This window comes from Tubulanus polymorphus, chromosome 5, assembly GCF_964204645.1.
Source record: "Tubulanus polymorphus chromosome 5, tnTubPoly1.2, whole genome shotgun sequence".
Classification (NCBI taxonomy): Eukaryota; Metazoa; Nemertea; class Palaeonemertea; order Tubulaniformes; family Tubulanidae; genus Tubulanus; species Tubulanus polymorphus.
This window is the reverse complement of record NC_134029.1, coordinates 408,331-430,971: the sequence shown is the minus strand read 5'-3', so window position 1 is coordinate 430,971 and position 22,641 is coordinate 408,331. Positions and strand designations below refer to the sequence as shown.

The window sequence follows — 22,641 nt, the reverse complement described above, 5'->3', positions numbered from 1 at the left end:
CTGATAACCAGCTCCCAGGTTCCGATACAAGGAGACTGTCAGTAGTTACTGGTGGGTCCGATGAGGCTAGACTGATAACCAGCTCCCAGGTTCCGATACGAGGAGACTGTCAGTAGTTACTGGTGGGTCCGATGAGGCTAGACTGATAACCAGCTCTCAGGTTCCGATACGAGGAGACTGTCAGTAGTTACTGGTGGGTCCGATGAGGCTAGACTGATAACCAGCTCACAGTTTCCGATACGAGGAGACTGTCAGTAGTTACTGGTGGGTCCGATGAGGCTAGACTGATAACCAGCTCCCAGGTTCCGATACGAGGAGACTGTCAGTAGTTACTGGTGGGTCCGATGAGGCTAGACTGATAACCAGCTCCCAGGTTCAGATACGAGGAGACTGTCAGTAGTTACTGGTGGGTCCGATGAGGCTAGACTGATAACCAGCTCCCAGGTTCCGATACGAGGAGACTGTCAGTAGTTACTGGTGGGTCCGATGAGGCTAGACTGATAACCAGCTCCCAGGTTCCGATACGAGGAGACTGTCAGTAGTTACTGGTGGGTCCGATGAGGCTAGACTGATAACCAGCTCCCAGGTTCCGATACAAGGAGACTGTCAGTAGTTACTGGTGGGTCCGATGAGGCTAGACTGATAACCAGCTCCCAGGTTCCGATACGAGGAGACTGTCAGTAGTTACTGGTGGGTCCGATGAGGCTAGACTGATAACCAGCTCCCAGGTTCCGATACAAGGAGACTGTCAGTAGTTACTGGTGGGTCCGATGAGGCTAGACTGATAACCAGCTCCCAGGTTCAGATACGAGGAGACTGTCAGTAGTTACTGGTGGGTCCGATGAGGCTAGACTGATAACCAGCTCTCAGGTTCAGATACGAGGAGACTGTCAGTAGTTACTGGTGGGTCCGATGAGGCTAGACTGATAACCAGCTCCCAGGTTCAGATACGAGGAGACTGTCAGTAGTTACTGGTGGGTCCGATGAGGCTAGACTGATAACCAGCTCCCAGGTTCAGATACGAGGAGACTGTCAGTAGTTACTGGTGGGTCCGATGAGGCTAGACTGATAACCAGCTCTCAGGTTCAGATACGAGGAGACTGTCAGTAGTTACTGGTGGGTCCGATGAGGCTAGACTGATAACCAGCTCCCAGGTTCAGATACGAGGAGACTGTCAGTAGTTACTGGTGGGTCCGATGAGGCTAGACTGATAACCAGCTCCCAGGTTCAGATACGAGGAGACTGTCAGTAGTTACTGGTGGGTCCGATGAGGCTAGACTGATAACCAGCTCCCATGTTCCGATACAAGGAGACTGTCAGTAGTTACTGGTGGGTCCGATGAGGCTAGACTGATAAACAGCTCCCAGGTTCAGATACGAGGAGACTGTCAGTAGTTACTGGTGGGTCCGATGAGGCTAGACTGATAACCAGCTCCCAGGTTCTGATACGAGGAGACTGTCAGTAGTTACTGGTGGGTCCGATGAGGCTAGACTGATAACCAGCTCTCAGGTTCAGATACGAGGAGACTGTCAGTAGTTACTGGTGGGTCCGATGAGGCTAGACTGATAACCAGCACCCAGGTTCCGATACGAGGAGACTGTCAGTAGTTACTGGTGGGTCCGATGAGGCTAGACTGATAACCAGCTCCCAGGTTCAGATACGAGGAGACTGTCAGTAGTTATGGTGACCCGGGGTTGATCCAGGAACTGATCTATAGGACACGGGGTTAGAGTTTGTAGTTTGTGACGGCTGATGGATCTCCCCGTCCAGACTATGACAGCTGATGGATCTCTCCATCCAAACTATGACAGCTGATGGATCTCCCCGTCCAGACTATGACAGCTGATGGATCTCCCCGTCCAGACTATGACAGCTGATGGATCTCTCTGTCCAAACTATGACAGCTGATGGATCTCCCCGTCCAGACTATGACAGCTGATGGATCTCTCCGATCAGACTGGTATGCTGCTTTACATCATTGTTTCAGTTACATTGATGCTATCTAAAGAAACATTATAATATTTAACTTTATTTAAACGCTTTTTCATTTAAAATATCAAATTATTAATCACAATCACGTTATTATATCGAGGATATATTTAAACAAACTGCATATTTCTAGACCTGGGTTACTGAAACATGTTATTTCACATATTTCTAGACCTTGTGGACAATGTACACATTATTTCACATATTCTCTGAATTTGTCAGCTAAGTGCTCATTGTAGGGAAGAGTGATTATTGATATATTCAGATATTAAAATTCTCTAAAGGAAAGTGACTAAATTGCTAATGGACTATATTGACATTGCTACATTTACACTTTCCGATGACAGGTAGCTATTTAGTAATTTTAACGGTAGTTTCTCACTCTCAACACGCTCTCCCTCCTCTCTCCCCCTCCTCTCTTCCTCTCCCCCCTCTCTCTCTCTCTCCCCCTCCTCTCTCTCCCTCTCTCTCCCCCTTCTCTCTCTCCCTCTCTGTCTCCTCATAAACTATGATTTTATTGCTAGGTTTAATGATAAAAACAGTGAAGTGTTTGTCATTAGATTCGGTCTCATCCATTAGTTCTAATACTATACAAACACCTGAACAGCGAGTCTAGCATCGCTTGAATACCTGATCGGCAGGCGTTTCTAGACTGATGAGACAGAGACAGCGAGAGAGGTATGCAGGAGATGAGGTTGTTTTGAGGAGGTTGCAGGATGATTATATAACGAGTTGTTGAATACTGATGACTGTGAGTGATGTTGACATTTCTCTAATAACCCAGTCCTCTCCTGTCTCCTTTCCTCTATGCACAGCTTGCTTCATCAGTTTTACCTTCAAATATGAAATATTTCTGTTGATTAATATTTGTTAGTTCTGTACTCAAGCCTCTATCTCTCCCTCTCTGTCACCTATCTGACTCTCCCCTGCTCTAAACTCCCCCTCCCCTCGCTCTCCCCTGCTCTCAACACCCCCTAGTGTACCCTGAGGAGATACTGCTGCTGCTGCTGCTGGGGGGGGGGGGGTGTAGTTTGCTGCTGCTGTTGTGAGGAAGGGGTTATGTGTATGCTGTACCTGGAGACGATGTTCTTCACGGATGTACGATAAATTGATTGATTTGATTGGTGCACTGATTCAATGACAAAAGACTTGCTGAATGTTCCGGATCTGATTTTGTCGTTATCAGGCGTGTGGGAGAGAGAGGAGAGGATAGCTGGGCAGTTTGTGTCACATTGAACCGTTTGACAGGGTATAGTGAACCCAGTACTGGTAACAGATATGAACCGTGTAAAGGGCCGCCGCCACTGCAGTATCTATTGACACTGATCGGTGGTGTTTATAAATTCATGTTGATTTCTCTAGGGTTGAATTATTCTCAGCGTTAATTTCAAACGGTAGCAATAATATATAATTGATATAACTGATAGTCAGAGATACAGTTCAATCAGTAGGTGTCTCTCAATACCTGATCAGTTCTCTCATCCCGGCTGGTCTATCAGTTCTCTCATCCCGGCTGGTCCATCAGTTCTCTCATCCCGGCTGGTCCATCAGTCTGCCGTCCTGTGTGTCATCTATTTATCATTGATATCCTCGTGACTGTTCATCATCAGCTGGGAATTTATCGGTTTCGACGTAGAGAATTGTGGATGAAAAATCTGATATGTATTTGTACCGCGAGTGATTGAAGACTGGATGGTATTGAACTCATGGAGTGAGAGTTAACCAGTGAATTGTTTGTAGACTCGATGGTATTGAACTCATGGAGTGAGAGTTAACCAGTGAATTGTTTGTAGACTCGATGGTATTGAACTCATGGAGTGAGAGTTAACCAGTGAATTGTTTGTAGACTCGATGGTATTGAACTCATGGAGTGAGAGTTAACCAGTGAATTGTTTGTGTTCGAATGATTTGAAATATTCACTCGCTCATTGATGTTTGAGTTGTAGTAAAACTATTCTACGGTTCAGTCATTCAGTTCAGTGATAGCGTTGTTCAATGTTTATAAAAGTTGATGATGTTCAGGAATTGATGGTCAGTATTAGTTCGATGGATGCTGGATATACCTGAGATGAAGATGTTTGTTTCCACGGTGATCAGATCTGCGTGTTCCTCCTCCTGCTCCTCTCGTCGTCGTGATGCTGCCGGTCCACGTCCATCTCGTATCCATCATTGTGCGTAAACTGTTATTTTATTCAGTGAAATGGGAATTAATTTGTGTGGATTTAAAAACAATCGTTCTACTTCACAAAATTCAATGATTATCAACTGTAAGTTATTGAATGTTTGACCCCCCTCATCCTCCCCTCTCCCTACCCTCTCCCTACCCTCTCCCTACCCCCTCTTCTCATATCATCTTATATCTATCTAGTGCTGCTGCTTTCTAAAGTGATTTGTGAAGATTTTTCAAAGAAAATTTGATTTTACAGTCAGAAAATTAACAATGAAAAATTTACAAATACCGTCACACGACTCATCATTAGAAAAGTCATTCAAAAATCCCTATATTTTGCTCACTAGATATTTGCATTTTCTTGTTACAGTTGAGGAATTATGAACTACTGTTTGTTGTTTGTAGTTAAAACAACGAATCTTGTGAACTGTAGTTCTGTGTTATATAAAAAGTATTATCCATTTGACGGAAGCACATTTGAACTCTCCCCGGAGAGATTCGAACACACGATATCAGTGCTCAGTTCCCGGCAATTTATAACTAAAATACTCAATCTAGAAATTGTATTTTGCCATCAATTACTGCTCGGAATATTGGATGCAGAAAAACTAGATTTCTCGAGAGAATTCACACATGTATATATTCTATACAATCTCTGTCAGAACAGAGTGTATTAGAGATCGGACTGACGACACAGAAATTCAATTCATTTCAACTTTGACAAATCTGACACAAGTTGATATGATTTAGTTTCATCTTGAATCGATTAAAAAATTACATTTTTTCATGAAACTGGATTCAGTTGCACCGGGAATCACTTGAATCTGATTCAGTTGCACCGGGAATCACTTGAATCTGATTCAGTTACACCGGCAAATCACTCAAATCTGATTCAGTTGCATCGGGAATCACTTGAATCCGATTCAGTTGCACCGGGAATCACTCAAATCTGATTCAGTTGCACCGGGAATCACTTGAATCTGATTCAGTTGCATCGGGAATCACTTGAATCTGATTCAGTTGCGCCGGGAATCACTTGAATCTCACTGTAGAACTAGATTCTCGTATTCTTTGTCTATCAGAAATTTAATAAATTGAAAAATACTGAAATTGTAAAACTAATCGCGCATTTTTGTCACTGAGAATTTGTTCATTGTTTTCTGATTGTAATTATTACAATATGACATTCGATGAATAATATAACATCGATTGAATGTTTGTTTTTTACTCGCGCTGCGTCGATGACGTATCTACGAATATTAATGTATAAAGTTTAGAATCAGGGTTCGGGGTTTGGGTTTATAATGTATAAAAGCAGCTGTTTTCATTTAAATATTCAAACGTTAAAACCATGTGCTACAGTTTCTATTGGCTTCACTGATTTTCAGTATATCGTGTAATTAGTGAACAGTTCTGTCGACGGTGCGGGCTACGAATTCAAAATAACGCCGAATCAACGTCATTCGCGGATTTAAACTAGATTGTTGTGTTTCGCAGGGATTTAGAGACGAACAGCTTTTTATGTCACGATGACTAAGGGTAAATTACATCATATTACAATACGTGCACGGGGCATTATTAATTTATTTTGATGTATTGTGACATCGTCATCGTAAAAAACTATTATTGAATATAAGAAGTGCCTGGTAACATTCGCGTTCCCGTGTATATTCATTACTCATTAGATAGAACTGACCACTCTAATACTGACCATTCAAATACTGACCAGTATCCTGTTGAATGCGGTCTGTTTGTATATATTCAGTTAAATCTTATGTTAATCTGATTTATCTATTCTAAGTCTAATCAGATATTTATTGAATGGATATCAGACTGTTTTCAATATTAGGGGGGGGGGGCTCACACATGATCATACATGACTAAATATACTTGATTATTCTTATACTATAGATTTTTTGTTTGAACAGATTTATAAAAACTTTTCCCTCATGAAATTCCGTGGTTAAATTTGTTCAGAACACAAATTTTAAGTACACGAAAATCAGCGCAATAATTTTTGTGTACACTTCATGAACTTAGAGGAAATTCCTATTTTAAATATGATGATTTTTTGTGATAACATTTCATAGATAGTTCGATATTTGACATAAATCATGTTTTGCTGTTTAAGTCACTGATAGAAGTTTAATATGACATCTCGCAATTCCTAAACTAAAAACATTCCCCAAACGAATAGAAGTTTGTTCTGAAGTCGCATTTTCTAAACTAAAAACATTCCCCAAACGAATAGAAGTTTGTTCTGAAGTCGCATTTTCTAAACTAAAAACATTCCCCAAACGAATAGAAGTTTGTTCTGAGGTCGCATTTTCTAAACTAAAAACATTCCCCAAACGAATGGAAGTTTGTTCTGAAGTCGCATTTTCTAAACTAAAAACATTCCCCAAACGAATAGAAGTTTGTTCTCAAGTCGCATTTACTAAACTAAAAACATTCCCCAAACGAATAGAAGTTTGTTCTGAAGTCGCATTTTCTAAACTAAAAACATTCCCCAAACGAATAGAAGTTTGTTCTGAAGTCGCATTTTCTAAACTAAAAACATTCCCCAAACGAATCCGGAGAATTTTGAAATATTCAAAACAATGAGAGCTTTAATAAAACAGGAATAAAAAAGTATAGATTTTAGAGAGAGTGGAAACAGTTGTTGAAACCTGGATCGTAAAATAAAGGATATATGTTCCATATGATGCATGGAATTAACATTAATATCCAGTAACTACCAATCCCTGTCAGGTCCGGACCACGACCTGACTGACTGACTGACTGACTACAGACGTGTTACACCTCTCTCAATCTATCCTTCTCATTCCTATATTCTACGGATATCTACATCGATTAAGGATAAGATTATTAATTGATAATGACTGAGGAGGAGAATTTAGGAGCAGATTCTGCCGGAAACAACTTGGAGAAAGTTCCTGAAGAATCGGGCAGTATGTTTTATATTTTGATTCACCTTCGAGCGACGAAAACAAATCACACAATTTTGATTCATCATTCACTTCAAAAATACTAGAAATAACTATTTTAGGAGTTTGTGATTTTGAAATTTCAACTAATGAATGTATTTTAGAATTTTCTAGCTTGTGAAAATTAATGATTATTTCATTTTCAGTTGTAAAAAAAGTCTGACCCAAGAATTGAAATGTTTATGGAACATGATTTTGACGTTTTTAGATTTGAAAAACAAATTCTGACGTTGTGAAAAATTAATTATTTTGAGTTGTAATTTTTTCAGCTGTAAAGAAAGATGACAGTATCGATCGTAAATCAGCGAGTTCGTCCGATCTTACAACCGCCGGGAAAGCCGACCCGGAAACCAGCACTAAACGCCGTAAAAAAGTCCTAAACAGCTTCCGTAAATTGAAGAAAATCCGGTCGAAAAGTCGCGAACGTTCGGCCGAAAAAAACCTGAAAAAACAACAAAGCGAAAGCGCGGTGGATGAGTTAAAAAACGGCAACGTTACAGATGAGGAAAAACAGTTCGATAAACTGTTTGATTCGACCGATCAGAAGGGTGCGTCTGGGACTGGTGCCGGATCAGAGTCCGATAGAAATAGAGCGTTTCAAAACGAACGCAGTTTCAGCGATCCGGGGATGTTACCGCAACAATCATTAGAGGAAAAAGAGGACAAAAACGAGAAGGAAGATACAGGAAATGATGTCGATAGTGGAATAGCAACTGATGAGCACACAACTACCGTAAGTACTCACTCCTCTACCCCGGGGGGTTAAACACCCTGTCACCCCTCTCCCCAGGTATCAAACACCTGTCACCCCTCATCCCCGGGTATCAAACACCTGTCACCCCTCATCCCCGGGTATCAAACACCCCGTCCCCCCTGGTCATCCCTCATCCCCGGGTATTAAACACCCTGTTACCCCCTGCCCACCATGCGGGTATAAACCGCCCTTATCTCAATGTAACCCTCATTGTCAGAATTAGATTTTAGAAATTATAATTAATTTCTCATGGTTTCAGTTCATAATCATTATTAAATAATGTTTTGAGACTGAATTCTGGAAAATAAATTCTGACATTCTCACAATCTGTTACTTCGTGACTTCGTCAAATCATATGTCTCAGATCTCTAAATCATTCACAGATTATTTGAAAATCAGAGATTTTTGAGAAAAGAATTCCCATTCCTATACTGAAACATTTGGAAATATCATAATCTCACAAATGAATTTGATATATCATCATTGTGGTAAAAGTTTTTAGTGCCCTGGTATGTGACAGGTACAGAATCCAGGCACCTGCGGCAGGTGTTACACAAACAGTGCTGCTCTCTGTCAGATAAAACTGACACTAATCTCTCAGTTTCACTATCATGTTGCCATCTGCTGGAGAAGCTGAACACTAAAACCATCCTCATTCACTACAGGTGATTTAAATCCTTCAGGATAGAGAGTTACCAGTGAATTGTTTGTGTTCGAATGAATTGAAATATTGACTTCCCCATTGATGTAAATCAGGGCAGCAAAAAAATGTCCCCCAAATATAACTTTTAGGTCAACTTTCAACTTAAAAAAAAATTCAAAAATAATCGTAGTAAAAGGCCCCCCAACCAACCCTTGGTGACCACTAACCCTAACCCTAGGTCAATAACCCTAACCCTAAGTCTGTAACCCTAACCCTAGATCCTGACCCCACTGGGATTTGAACCGGGGTCTCTCACTTGTCAGTCCACTGTCCTAACCTCTAGACCACTGAGCTCTAGTGACTGATAGGGTTTGAAGGTTTGTGCAATGGTCAGTGGTGACCAGTGAACTGTGTGGTGACCAGTCAGGTGTGGTAACTGTCTCTATTCAATGACAATCAGTCTCTGATTCAAAGTGTTTCTAATCAGACCCAAATTCTAGTAATTAGATTTGCTTATTTATAACTGAATAAATTTGCATATCATCAGTAATCATTAGTTTTCACATTACAACCTTTAGAAGGGAATTTAGATTGAACGTTTTGTCACTATTGGTCGGCCTTATGCTAACATTCACATCAGAATGGACCAATTCACATACATTTCACTCATGTATATTACATTCAATTTTGCATTATGAAAAAAATATCTGGAAAATGTTTTTGAATCATTGGTATAATTTATTATTTAATCAAATTTTTATTACAAACAATTAATGAATTGATCATTGATTATTTACAGAAATCTCCAACTCACAAGAAATTCTTTACTTTACCGCGAGTCGGTCATAAGAAAGAAAGTGAAGTAAAAAATATTTTTAAATTTAATTCTACGTATCTTAACTAGAAACTAGTATGGTGGTAGAATCAGACTCCATTGCCAGTGTATCCTTCACGCGCAGATCAGCTTCATTCCGTTTGACCCAGTTTTACCAAAGAGGATTAAGTCTTTAATCCATTTAATCCTACAAATGCAAACTATAAAGTAAAACTGATTTAGAATAAATAACATTTATTTGAAAGCTCTAACTTTGTTAATTTTAGACTAATCTTTGTTGTGAAACTGAGTCCAGTTGCGTGGAAAAGTTTTAACTCAAATTTTGGTTTCAATGTAGACATCAATTCAAACATTTTCATCGTTTTAAGCTTCAACATTTCACGAACCCTTGTTCAATTAAAACGGAATATCCAGTGATAGGATACTGTGGCATGTGACTGTAGTTCTATGTTTTTATCTGTCTCGCTATTTTGTAATCTTATTGTTGATATTTATTGGGCTATTACAGACATGTTTTACTCTACCTAGAAACTGGAAATGGAGGAATAGTTCACAATCAAAGAAACCTAAATCATTCAAGCTTTTCCAACTCCCAGTTATCAAAGTAATATTTAAAACTCTCATTTCACAGCTATCTGGGTTGAGTTTGAAACTGGGTCTGCTGCAGTAGGTAGCTGCTGCTGCTACTGCTGCTGGTGCCGCTGCCGTAGCTGCTGCTGCTGTAGCTGCTGTAGCTGCTATCTATTCTCTATTTACCTAAGCACAGTTTATAGTTTTATCTCAAGCACGTTTTGTATCAATATTTATTCAATATTTCTATTTCAGAGATTTATTTGTTTGAAATTCTGTCTGACTTTTTGATTTTCTTGTTGTGTTCAGGAGGAGAGATATTGTTTTTAGGGGTGAAGGTTCCTTCCGAAATGTATTTAGCTGGGGCTCCTCGTGGGTATCTCTGATGATTCTAGCTAGGATTCTTTGTGGTATAGCTGATGATTCTAACTAGGATTCCTCATGGTATAGCTGATGATTCTAACTAGGATTCCTCCTGGTATAGCTGATGATTCTAACTAGGATTCCTCGTGGTATAGCTGATGATTCTAACTAGGATTCCTCGTGGTATAGCTGATGATTCTAACTAGGATTCCTCGTGGTATAGCTGATGATTCTAACTAGGATTCCTCGTGGTATAGCTGATGATTCTAACTAGGATTCCTTGTGGTATAGCTGATGATTCTAGCTAGGATTCCTCGTGGTATAGCTGATGATTCTAACTAGCATTCCTAGTGGTATAGCTGATGATTCTAACTAGGATTCCTCGTGGTATAGCTGATGATTCTAACTAGGATTCCTCGTGGTATAGCTGATGATTCTAACTAGGATTCATCGTAGTATAGCTGATGAGTCTAACTAGGATTCCTCGTGGTATAGCTGATGATTCTAACTAGGATTCCTCGTGGTATAGCTGATGATTCTAACTAGGATTCCTCGTGGTATAGCTGATGATTCTAACTAGGATTCCTCGTGGTATAGCTGATGATTCTAGCTAGGATTCCTCGTGGTATAGCTGATGATTCTAACTAGGATTCCTCGTGGTATAGCTGATGATTCTAACTAGGATTCCTCTTGGTATAGCTGATGATTCTAACTAGGATTCCTCGTGGTATAGCTGATGATTCTAACTAGGATTCCTCGTGGTATAGCTGATGATTCTAACTAGGATTCCTCGTGGTATAGCTGATGATTCTAACTAGGATTCATCGTAGTATGTCTATGACTTATTGTCTTGCGGTTATTATTTCTACTGGAATCACACTCAGTAGCTCTGTGACTCCTGAATTCTGATCAACTGCTTTGGGCAGAAATCTGAATAAACCATGATGTGGTGGTTGCCCTCACGGGTCGTGTCTAATGAGGGGAGAATGAATTCATACTCAATTCACTAATGTGTTTGTCTTGTGTGAGATGTCTGTTGATTCTACTGAGAGGTTTTGTCTTATAAACTCTGATTGAAGACAAATCAGATATCAGCCAGTCGGTCAGTGGGTCCCGTCACTCTCCCCCTCTCTCCCTCTCCCTGTACATTTCTGACGCCAAGAAACAATAAGAGATTTGATAATGAGCTGTGTGTCAGTCTGACAGGGGTTAATACTGTATGGATTATTAGTGGGGGTGGGTGGGGGTTGGGTGAGGTGATACAGTATGGATTATTAGTGGGGGTGGGGGGGATGGGTAGGGTGATACAGTATGGATTATTAGTGGGGGTGGGTGGGGGATGGGTAGGGTGATACAGTATGGATTATTAGTGGGGGTGGGTGGGGGATGGGTAGAGTGATACAGTATGGATTATTAGTGGGGGTGGGTGGGGTGATACAGTATGGATTATTAGTGGGGGTGGGTGGGGGTTGGGTGAGGTGATAAATTATGGATTATTGAAGAAGGTATATAGTGTATAATGTTTATAAGATGCTGATTCTGAACACGTTTCTAACGTGATAGAATTGTGATGTGAATACGATATCAATTACTCACTGTGATATAGTGGAGATATTGAGAGTAATCTCTCTCGCTGTGAGTTATATCTCAAACAGTGATGATATTTCACTGAGTGAGAGTGATATTGATATCTACTTCATGTCTTTTACAGTATATGGGATATACGTATTTCAACACTACCCTACAACTAACCCTAGGTCCGATCTCTCTTGTCTGAGCTTATTCATTCTTCATCTGCTGCTGAAGTTATTGGTTATTTATGAATTCGTCGAAAGAATTTGATGAGTTAATCATTAAAAACTGCACAGCTCTCGACTATCTGTCTGTCTGTACGCCGTAAGTGCTATTTAGTGGAATAAGTGAATGAGTGAGTGTTGTGTAGTGTTCATTAAGATTTATAATTATTGATGGATAGAATTTGGTCCTCTTCAGTTCAATGACATCATCTCTTAATCTAATATTGGCAATCACGAAATTTGTATAAGGGAGTGAAAGAGGGGTTAGCGATTGATGAGAGAGAGTAGATAGAGGAGAGAGAGAGGGAGAGGGAGAGGGAGAGAGAAAGGGAGAGGGAGAGGGAGACAGGGAAGGAGAGTGGAAGAGGAAGAGGGAGAGGGAAAGAGAGAGGGAAAGAGAGAGTGAGAGGGAAAGAGAGATTGAAGAGATTGATGTCAAGTAGTGATTAATGATAACTCATACATCAATCAATCAATCAATCAATCATTGATCAAACATTAGTCTACTGTGGCGAGTGAGGATCGTTAATACTAATAACTAGTAATTCATTAATTGGTGGAATTTATTTCTAGTTTCACACACAAGTGTTTAGTATCAATACATTATAGGTGTCAATACGACAGCGACAGCAGCAGCAGCAGCAGCAGCAGCAACATCGCTCTCACTGTAGCAGAGTTCAGTCAGTCTTACAGCTACCACAGTTACCGCTGATGGTGCTGCTGCTGCTGCTGCGGCTGCTAGGAACAGAATTACAGGAAATACATCTAACAATCAGGAACCAAATGCAGTAATTAATGTGAAATGGAACAGAACTATTTGATGTTGTTCTGTGTTGTTAGAGGTGGCAATTACAACCATACGACAATTCAGAGAGTGGAGTGTGCGCGAAGATCAATTTGAAAACAGGATGATGTGAATATTTCAGGGTTTAATTTCACGTAGACAATTAGCTGCTACTGCTGCTGCTACTGCTGCTGCTGCTGCTGTTAATCACTGATTACTGATTGTGTTTAGAGAAGTTAATTTGATAATGAATCTGTTGAGGTATGATTAAGTGCAGGATAAAATGTAGAGAAACTGATGATGAATGTAGATCACATCTGATCTGAATCGGATTTCTATATTATAAAAGATAAACACTCGGGACGTGACGAGGTGTTGTCGTCGACGTCTGAGGGCTGAAATACTAACGTTTTATCAGATTCAACTGATATTGATTATCTGTGTAACGTAGATTTGAGATTTAGAGAAATGTGTTTAATTATAAAGCGTTGTTTCGTGATGGATTAGAATGGAGGAGAAATATGTCATTCTCAGAGGATACAGATAATGAGGATCTTCATAGTTTAGCTCGAGAACTACAGGTAAAAAACGTCCTTATAGTTTTAGCTCATATAACACTGTTTAACCGGAAAGCTCCGAGTCAAATATTACAGAATTCTGTTTATTTTAACAAGGGACTGTGCAATAATAAATATGATTTCAATTGATATAGAATTCGATGAATTCTGAATAGACTATTCCGTTGTTTTGTACGCACCGCTGAATACATGCAGGTCACCGGTTGTCGTATTACGACACATTTTTTGTTAATTTTCTTTCTGCCGTAAATAATTCACTAGTTTTCTCATCAGTGTTGTTTTAATCAGCTCACGTCACGTATTCAATCAATCCTGCGCGCATCGAATGTTGATATATTTTGAACTCGTGAGAACTTTGTTGAAAATGTAAAAACAGCTGTAAATCTTTCAGTAAACTTTGTTTCTGTCAGGAATCTCAGGAAGCTGTTGTTCCTCCCACCGGTGGTTTTACAGTTAAACCATTTATCGTTCGTTGTTTAGAAATTCTTTCATGTTACAACAATCAGTTCTGTTCTGTTCTGAGGAAGATATTTTTAATTCCTAAAAATAATTCAAAGATACTGAAGACTTAGTCAGACACTACTGCATTTATATACTGAATAATGAGGGTAGTGATTGGTCGACAGGCTCAGTCAATGCTGATTGGTCAACAGGCTCAGATATCAATGCTGATTGGTCAACAGGCTCAGATATCAATGCTGATTGGTCAACAGGGTCAGATATCCATGCTGATTGGTCAACAGGCTCAGATATCAATGCTGATTGGTCAACAGGCTCAGATATCAATGCTGATTGGTCAACAGGCACGAAATGACTTCAATATCTATACTGTTTTCTTGTATAAATGATGACATATTTTTAGCTAATTTGTGTACACATCATTCAACAGTGCAATAAACACAATAATTAGTTTGATTGTATATAACTACTGTACTGTATCTACAGGACTGTGTAACTGTGAAAACAATAACAACATTTCTGCAAATTCTGGGGGGGAAATTCAATACATCAATCAGTAATGAATGAATAGTGGTTGAAATCAGAGATTGATAAACATTGTTCAGTATTTCCCTTCAGGCTTTAGGGAGGGGTCACAGATTGATAAACATGCTCTCACTCTCCTCTCACTCTGCTCTCACTCTCCTCTCACTCTCCTGGGGAAGTGTTGGTTTATTAGTTCACACTATTTACTGAATATTGGTTTCAGATATGGGATTTATTTCTAACAAGAAAGTAAATCCCATATCTGGTAATGGAGTGAGTCCAATGGCTGGTAAGGGAACCAGTCCAATGGCTGGTATGGAAACCATATTCTGGAATATGTCCCTGCAATCATTAAAGTCTAAAACCCTCATAATGCTGATTATCCGGAGTCTCTGCCCTTTGCTTCCTATATAAAACCTCCAGTCCTTGTGTCAGTCCACACATGATGCCATTGTGTGGGAAAAGTATTTTTTGATTGATACCCTGTATCTGATCATGGACTCTAAAGTGAATATACACATCCATCCCCCTCTCGGACTTCAACTTCTTAACAACTTGTATTAACTTTTGTTTCCTGGGACGAACTAAACAAACCTCACATCAATGAAGTCAATGCTTTCATTATTGACTAATCATAATATTGAGACCCCTTCGGGAAACATGAATATCGGTTTCTACCCTAAATGTGTTTTTAGCTCATAAAATCCACAAGACTGTGTGAGCTCATAGTTAATTAATGACACTCATAAAACTGGAATCAATTTTAATTATTTCTACGTGAATGAATTAGCGATATCGAGGGACCGATACAAAATGTTAGATTGAAAGATAGATTAAAGAATTGATGGTTTATACTCCGATAGATGACCCCCGGTAACTGGATAACCAGACAATCAGTTTAGATCTCAAGCTAAGAATGGTTTGGTTTAATGGTATAACTGCTGTAATCATAGAAACCCTGCTCACTTGATCGTCATTTGTTGGAATTAGTTTTACACAAATCGATAGAAAATGATTTTATTGAAGTGTTTACACAGTGTTCATATTGAAACAAACCTCACCACCAGAGACAGAGAGAGAGACAGAGAGAGAGAGAGAGAGGGAGAGAGGGAGAGAGGGAGAGAGGGAGAGAGGGAGAGAGGGAGAGAGGGAGAGAGGGAGAGAGGGAGAGAGGGAGACAGAGAGAGAGAGAGATTGTAGTCTCACAGTGAATGATATAACGTGAAAAAAGAAAGAAATGTCTGAACCAGAAAGCGAGTTCTACCCTGTAATCACTGGTCATTAGGTCCAGTCAGTGGTCAATACCATTCATCAGTGGTCAGTAGGTTCAGTCAGTGGTCAGTAGGCCCAGAACAACTGGTCAGTGGTCAGCACCACCTGTCAGCGGTCAGTACAACTGGTCAACGGTCAGCACCACCTATCAGCGGTCATTACCTCATTGGTCAGTAGCACCCATAAGTGGTCAGTTTGATAAGTAAGTGGTCAGTCATTGGTCAGTATCAGTGGTCAGTCAGTAGATTGTCTGTTATGGGCTATTACCTCAGTAAACTATACTGCGTTCTATCCCATTATTTCATCCATCTGTTTGATATCAATACCCATAAACTATCTCAGTCCCCTCTCTCCCCCCCCCCCTCTCAGATGGGGAGGGTTTTATCATTTGACCTGTGTCTCATCCAGTATGGTTTAATGTGTATTAATGGTATTGCCATCAGCGAGACCTGTCTCTACAAATATATATCATCACCTAATAAAACTGAGCTGAAGTCTGTATCTAGAGTGAGGGGAGGTGAGAGGGTATCCGGGTAGTGAGGGGAGTCGAGAGGGTATCCGGGTAGTGAGGTGAGGTGAGGGGGTATCCATGTAGTGAGGTGAGGTGAGGGGAAGTGAGAGGGTCTCAACTCTCCATTTCTAACTAATCTGTACATTTCAAGCATGAATTGTGTTGGTTTGTGAGTGAGTCTGGGTTTCCATATTTTACATCACTTGTCTACATGTGGTCTCTTATAAACTGGTGTCAACTCCTTGTCTATATCAGTTATTTGTCATTTCGTAAATGTTTGTAATTCAATAGGTAAAGATGGTGAGGGATGTGTTTTTTCTCTCTGACTGTTACTGATACCGAGTCACAGTCTATGTAGTTTCATACATATATATCTCAGTGTATAGAATAATGTGATCTGTGAATCGATAATATTCAAGGTTTCTCTCTGATCTGAAGACATTCTCAATTGATACCGGTTAGTGCATCCGCTGTCTCCTTTCACCGATACAGTCAGCAATTCACTACCTATAATATACTAACAACTTATACCATGTCATACTTTATCATACTTAATTCATTCTTATAATATAGTAAGCGTTTATATAACAACGCAAACAATGTTGAAGTTCTGTAGCGCTGCTACTATTTGAAACGAGAAGAAATTTACGAATGAAACTAATGAACCAGAAAAATAGCAATTCTATTCGTCAGATATAACAAATCATCGGTCAGCAGTGAAGGGAGTCTTATATGTATCACTAATCACTGAAAAATCAATAGAAATCAATCAAATATATCGCTAGAGATTATTGACATACGACGCGAGGGAAAGGGTTAATCATAAATCCATTTGCTCTTATCGCAATACCCACGAGAAATCCGACTGTGGCTAGTGAGGGTTTTACTGTATGTGTCTGTGTGTCGAGATTTATTAAAATCTCCGGAGAAAATGACGACAAATTGGTTTTGACATCAAATAAAAACCAACATCGGAAAACATCAGTTTTATATTGAATATTGACAAATTACTGCAGCTTACACAGTGACCCCCCCCTCTCTCTCTCTCCCTCCCTCCCTCTCTCCCTCTCTCTCTCCCTCTCTCCCTCCCTCCCTCCCACTCTCTCCCTCCCTCTCTCTTTCTCTCCTCCCTCTCTCCAGCTCTCTTGAGAGAGAAATGGCTTATCAGTATACATTGATGTATGTATTACGGGTGAAGGATTCTTGCCCAGTTTTTTCCTGACCGTCGAGTTCAATGCCCGGTTTAGTCTGGATAGAACTGGATCAGACCGACCGATGTCTACTGTAAATCAGTGTGTTTCGTTGAACAGATAGGACCGGACTAATGAATGGAAAACTTGGTAAAAGCTAGGCTTTAATAGTTATCATCCGGAACCCTATAATTTATAGTATTTCTACCAAATATTAGACAAATACAACAATATGATTTCAGCGTGGTATAATCTATAGCCTTACCGTCTCTCTGTAAATTACTCTCCGGGGGTTTTCTACCAATATTAAATCTGCTAAATATTTAGATTTATGGAGTGCGGGATGCTCTGATCTATTAAAACTGATATGAATTATTTCGCTATTTAGTCTCCCTGTGAATCAGATTGAATCATGCATAATTGATAATATGAAATAGACTGATCCACTATTCTGACAAATTTCTAGATAAAATGAAGTAATTGAGATCGTACTATTATCAGATAGATATCGTACTATGGTTATTTACGCGACCGTTCTGCCCTAAGAGGAATCTCTTACTGTGTGCATTGTTTTATATGAACATGTGTTAATGATTATAGAATTCACATCACAATCCGTAACACTCTGTGACACTCGGCGACACTCTGTGTGAGACACTCTGTGTGAGACACTCTGTGTGAGACACTCAACCACAGTTCATCAATCTCTATAGAAACCTGAAACTCAAGTTCAAAATCTACATTCTGCCCAGAATTTGTCCCACTTCAGGTCTTTTGACTTGAGAGTGATATCTGAGTTGGATGGTACAGTAGACTCCGCTCAAGTCTGATCTTTTGACTTGAGAGTGATATCTGAGTTGGATGGTACAGTAGACTCCGCTCAAGTCTGATCTTTTGACTTGAGAGTGATATCTGAGTTGGATGGTACAGTAGACTCCGCTCAAGTCTGATCTTTTGACTTGAGAGTGATATCTGAGTTGGATGATACAGTAGACTCCGCTCAAGTCTGATCTTTTGACTTGAGAGTGATATCTGAGTTGGATGGTACAGTAGACTCCGCTCAAGTCGGATCTTTTGACTTGAGAGTGATATCTGAGTTGGATGGTACAGTAGACTCCGCTCAAGTCATAATATTTCAACAAATAGCTGAGTTGAACAGTTATCTCTGAATTGGATTCAATATTGAGCAGAGTCTATTGTTGTACTCCAGACTATACAAGTTGTGGAATTTAATCAACGTTCAGATTGAATGTTGGGAGATGTGTTTTTTGGATGTGAGCCTCGAACCGCTGTATTAAAGAGGTTTAGGAATCCCGGTGAGAGTTGAAGAATTTAATTTGTAATTCTGATTGGTTTTTATCGCGATCAGTTCCGGAGGCAGATAGAATCAACTGAACCAATCAAACTCATCCTCAAATCAATGAAATCGATATAGATCAATAGGATCTATTGATACAACCAGTTTAACAGGAATTTATTGATAGAAAATGAAAAGAACCTGATGACAGATGAAAGAGAGAGAAGAGATAGATAGAGTGTAACAAGCTTGAAGAGATGGATGATTCCTTACTCAATAGTCTGGGGAGGTTATTAGCGCTCCTCTGAGGGAGGTGGCCTGACCTCCTCTGAGAGAAGTAGTGTTGTTTTAATTAGTTGATAATTTCTGCGGTAAATGATGTGGCAGATTTACCTGATGCACGCCTCCCCCTCCCTGACCTCCTCTGAGCCCTGAGGTCTGTTTCGTAATTAGCTTCAACTTGTTGTGACAGCGATTGATTGAAACAATTTCATTTGATCATCTATTGAAGTGATGAGCTCAGTTCACAGCTGGTGATGTTGAAAATATAAATGCTAGATGCTAGTGAGAGATGATGCTTGAATGAGTGAAAGAGGTGATGTTATAGGTGATCTATTGAAGTGATGTCCTCTGTTTTCAACTGATGATGATGTTGGGATCCACCTCCCTGGTATGAGTGAGAGAGAGAGAGAGAGAGAGAGAGGTGGTGTGTATATTGTAGAGGGAGAGGGAGAGGCAGAGGGAGGGAGAGAGGGAGAGTTGAGAGAGAGAGAGGGAGAGGGAGAGAGGTGATGTGTAGAGGGACTGATGTCCTCTGATCACAGCTGGTGACATTGACTCAAACTGTTTCTTTTATACGTTTTACTATGAAATCTATACAGCACTGTTTAGTGTCACCAGTAGTGTGTACAGGCGCGCGTGGTGCGAGGAGGCATTTACAGGAAAAAATACTACTTTTTATCTATTGATTCATCGTATAGTGAAGTGTTAGACAATGTTGGAATCAAAGTGGAATGTCCAGTCCTCTCTAAGGGAGTTATAGTCCTCTCTAGGGGAGTGATAGACCTCTCTAGGGCGGTGCTGCTGTTAGAATGAATGCTTCATTATGTACAGTAATTTAATATTAAATACTGTTGTGAGTTGAGAGGTTGTTACTGGTAAACAATAGGAGTAGAGGAAGTCGGTGCCACAGGATAAGACATGTTCGTAATCCTAGTTTATCCGTGGTGCTGTGATTGGAATAAAACTCTGTGAAACTGGCGATAGAGAAATCATTAGAACTGTGGTGAGGAAATGAACACATTTGACCGGTGTATTATCAGTGACAGCATCGAGCGATGAAAATAGATTTATGTGCGATGTGTGAGGCAGAGAGCGGGGAGAGAGTCAGAGGACTTGACCAGAGCTTTCATCAAACTGTACAAACGACTGCAGGATAGAATTTCATCCGGCTACAGCCAGCGCATAAATTATTACATTGTGGAGCTTTGGAATAGTATGGTGGATCATTGTGTGGAAAATAGCGTTTTGTGAAATTTGTGACAGTTGATTGTTGTAATTATTGCGCGGTATTTTGATTGTGATATTTTAATTGAGAAGGAGGAACTGATATTTGATATACAGGTGATATTTCCCAGCTCTGATAAATAGAACTGCAGGCTATTTTCACGTATATACACGGTACACGGTTTAAACTATCTCATTGATTAGAGAATGTGACACGTTACTGACTGACACAGATTTACCACATGTGTTCCGTCCAAACTCTGTTTCAAATCAGTTTCGCTATTCAGTGATATGACGAAATAATTTCTTGAAATATCAGATTTCTGTTTAGACGTAACTACGGTACCCGACGGTACCCCGGCTGCAGCACGCGAGAGGCTGACTCGGATGATGCTAAGTATAACCGAGAGGGAGCTGTTTAATTATTATGAATTCGTTTAAGAGACATTTTCAGTTTTCGCTGCGAAGTTCAGAATTAAGTTCGGAATTCAGTTCGGATTTATTCGACGAAATTGAAGATGATCCTACTGTAGATGAGGACGGCGATGATGAGGTTTTTACCGATTTAAATGAGGATAAAAATGAAGAGGAAGATTGGGTATATTTGTTTCACAGGTGTTTGAGTTGTGACTCTTGAGTACGTGTTATAAAATCTAACACTGATAATGAAAACTCAAAAGAGTCTGAAAAGTTTCCTTTGGGCTAATTTTGATTATATCCTTACATCGTCGTATCCTATTGAAGAATACTAATGATTTCAGTTGTTCAATATTACTGTAGACTTTTGGGAATTGAGTCAAAACATCAAATATATTCTAGCTCGAGGAAACATTTCCGACTAGTTTCATCGTCAGTGTGGGATTTTATATTATCATCGCCACCCGGACTCAGAGTGTTAAAATCAGTGTCACTAATGGAATTGTCGATGTATTGATTCAGTCTCATTTTAAATGTTTACTCAGTTTAATTTTACTGAAAGCTTTATTTCATATTTAACGCAGTCTCTTACTGTAAATCTGTAGGGGTCGATCATGGGGGTCTTAACTTTCATAGGACACTCAAAATATTAAATACCTTCATGCGGTAAAGGCACTTTGTAATTTTTAATTCTGTCTATAATTCTGGAAATTTGACGCTGAAATGACTGTAGTTTGCTTATTCTCATTCAAATGCTGTTTTCTGATCCAATTTGCCTTGAAATCTTGTAAAGACTCTCGAAGATTCTGGTCCTAGTAGAACCAACCCTGTTCTTTACTCTCAGAGATTCTGGTCCTAGTAGAACCAACCCTGTTCTTTACTCTTAGAGATTCTGGTCCTAGTAGAACCAACCCTGTTCTTTACTCTCAGAGATTCTGGTCCTAGTAGAACCAACCCTGTTCTTTACTCTCAGAGATTCTGGTCCTAGTAGAACCAACCCTGTTCTTTACTCTTAGAGATTCCGGTCCTAGTAGAACCAACCCTGTTCTTTACTCTCAGAGATTCCGGTCCTAGTAGAACCAACCCTGTTCTTTACTCTCGGAGATTCCGGTCCTAGTAGAACCAACCCTGTTCTTTACTCTCAGAGATTCTGGTCCTAGTAGAACCAACCCTGTTCTTTACTCTCGGAGATTCCGGTCCTAGTAGAACCAACCCTGTTCTTTACTCTCAGAGATTCTGGTCCTAGTAGAACCAACCCTGTTCTTTACTCTTAGAGATTCTGGTCCTAGTAGAACCAACCCTGCTCTTTACTCTCAGAGATTCCGGTCCTAGTAGAACCAACCCTGTTCTTTACTCTTAGAGATTCTGGTCCTAGTAGAACCAACCCTGTTCTTTACTCTCAGAGATTCCGGTCCTAGTAGAACCAACCCTGTTCTTTACTCTCGCAGATTCTGGTCCTAGTAGAACCAACCCTGTTCTTTACTCTCAGAGATTCTGGTCCTAGTAGAACCAACCCTGTTCTTTACTCTCAGAGATTCTGGTCCTAGTAGAACCAACCCTGTTCTTTACTCTCAGAGATTCTGGTCCTAGTAGAACCAACCCTGTTCTTTACTCTCAGAGATTCCGGTCCTAGTAGAACCAACCCTGTTCTTTACTCTCAGAGATTCTGGTCCTAGTAGAACCAACCCTGTTCTTTACTCTCAGAGATTCTGGTCCTAGTAGAACCAACCCTGTTCTTTACTCTCAGAGATTCCGGTCCTAGTAGAACCAACCCTGTTCTTTACTCTCAGAGATTCTGGTCCTAGTAGAACCAACCCTGTTCTTTACTCTCAGAGATTCCGGTTCTAGTAGAACCAACCCTGTTCTTTACTCTCAGAGATTCTGGTCCTAGTAGAACCAACCCTGTTCTTTACTCTCAGAGATTCCGGTTCTAGTAGAACCAACCCTGTTCTTTACTCTCAGAGATTCCGGTCCTAGTAGAACCAACCCTGTTCT

At 40.1% G+C, this 22,641-nt stretch overlaps 1 protein-coding gene across 2 annotated transcripts in view; it reads left to right on the top strand.

Annotated features, from left to right (window-relative positions):
- The window catches only part of LOC141906367 (multiple C2 and transmembrane domain-containing protein 1-like), a 57,438-nt gene that overhangs the window by 15,646 nt on the left and 19,151 nt on the right, over positions 1–22,641 (top strand). For both annotated transcript variants that reach the window (XM_074795617.1, XM_074795616.1), the window contains exons 3-4: positions 7,416–7,879; positions 9,343–9,405. In XM_074795617.1, coding sequence (XP_074651718.1) covers positions 7,416–7,879; positions 9,343–9,405 — 527 coding nt within the window. The remainder of the gene's footprint in view (positions 1–7,415; positions 7,880–9,342; positions 9,406–22,641) is intronic.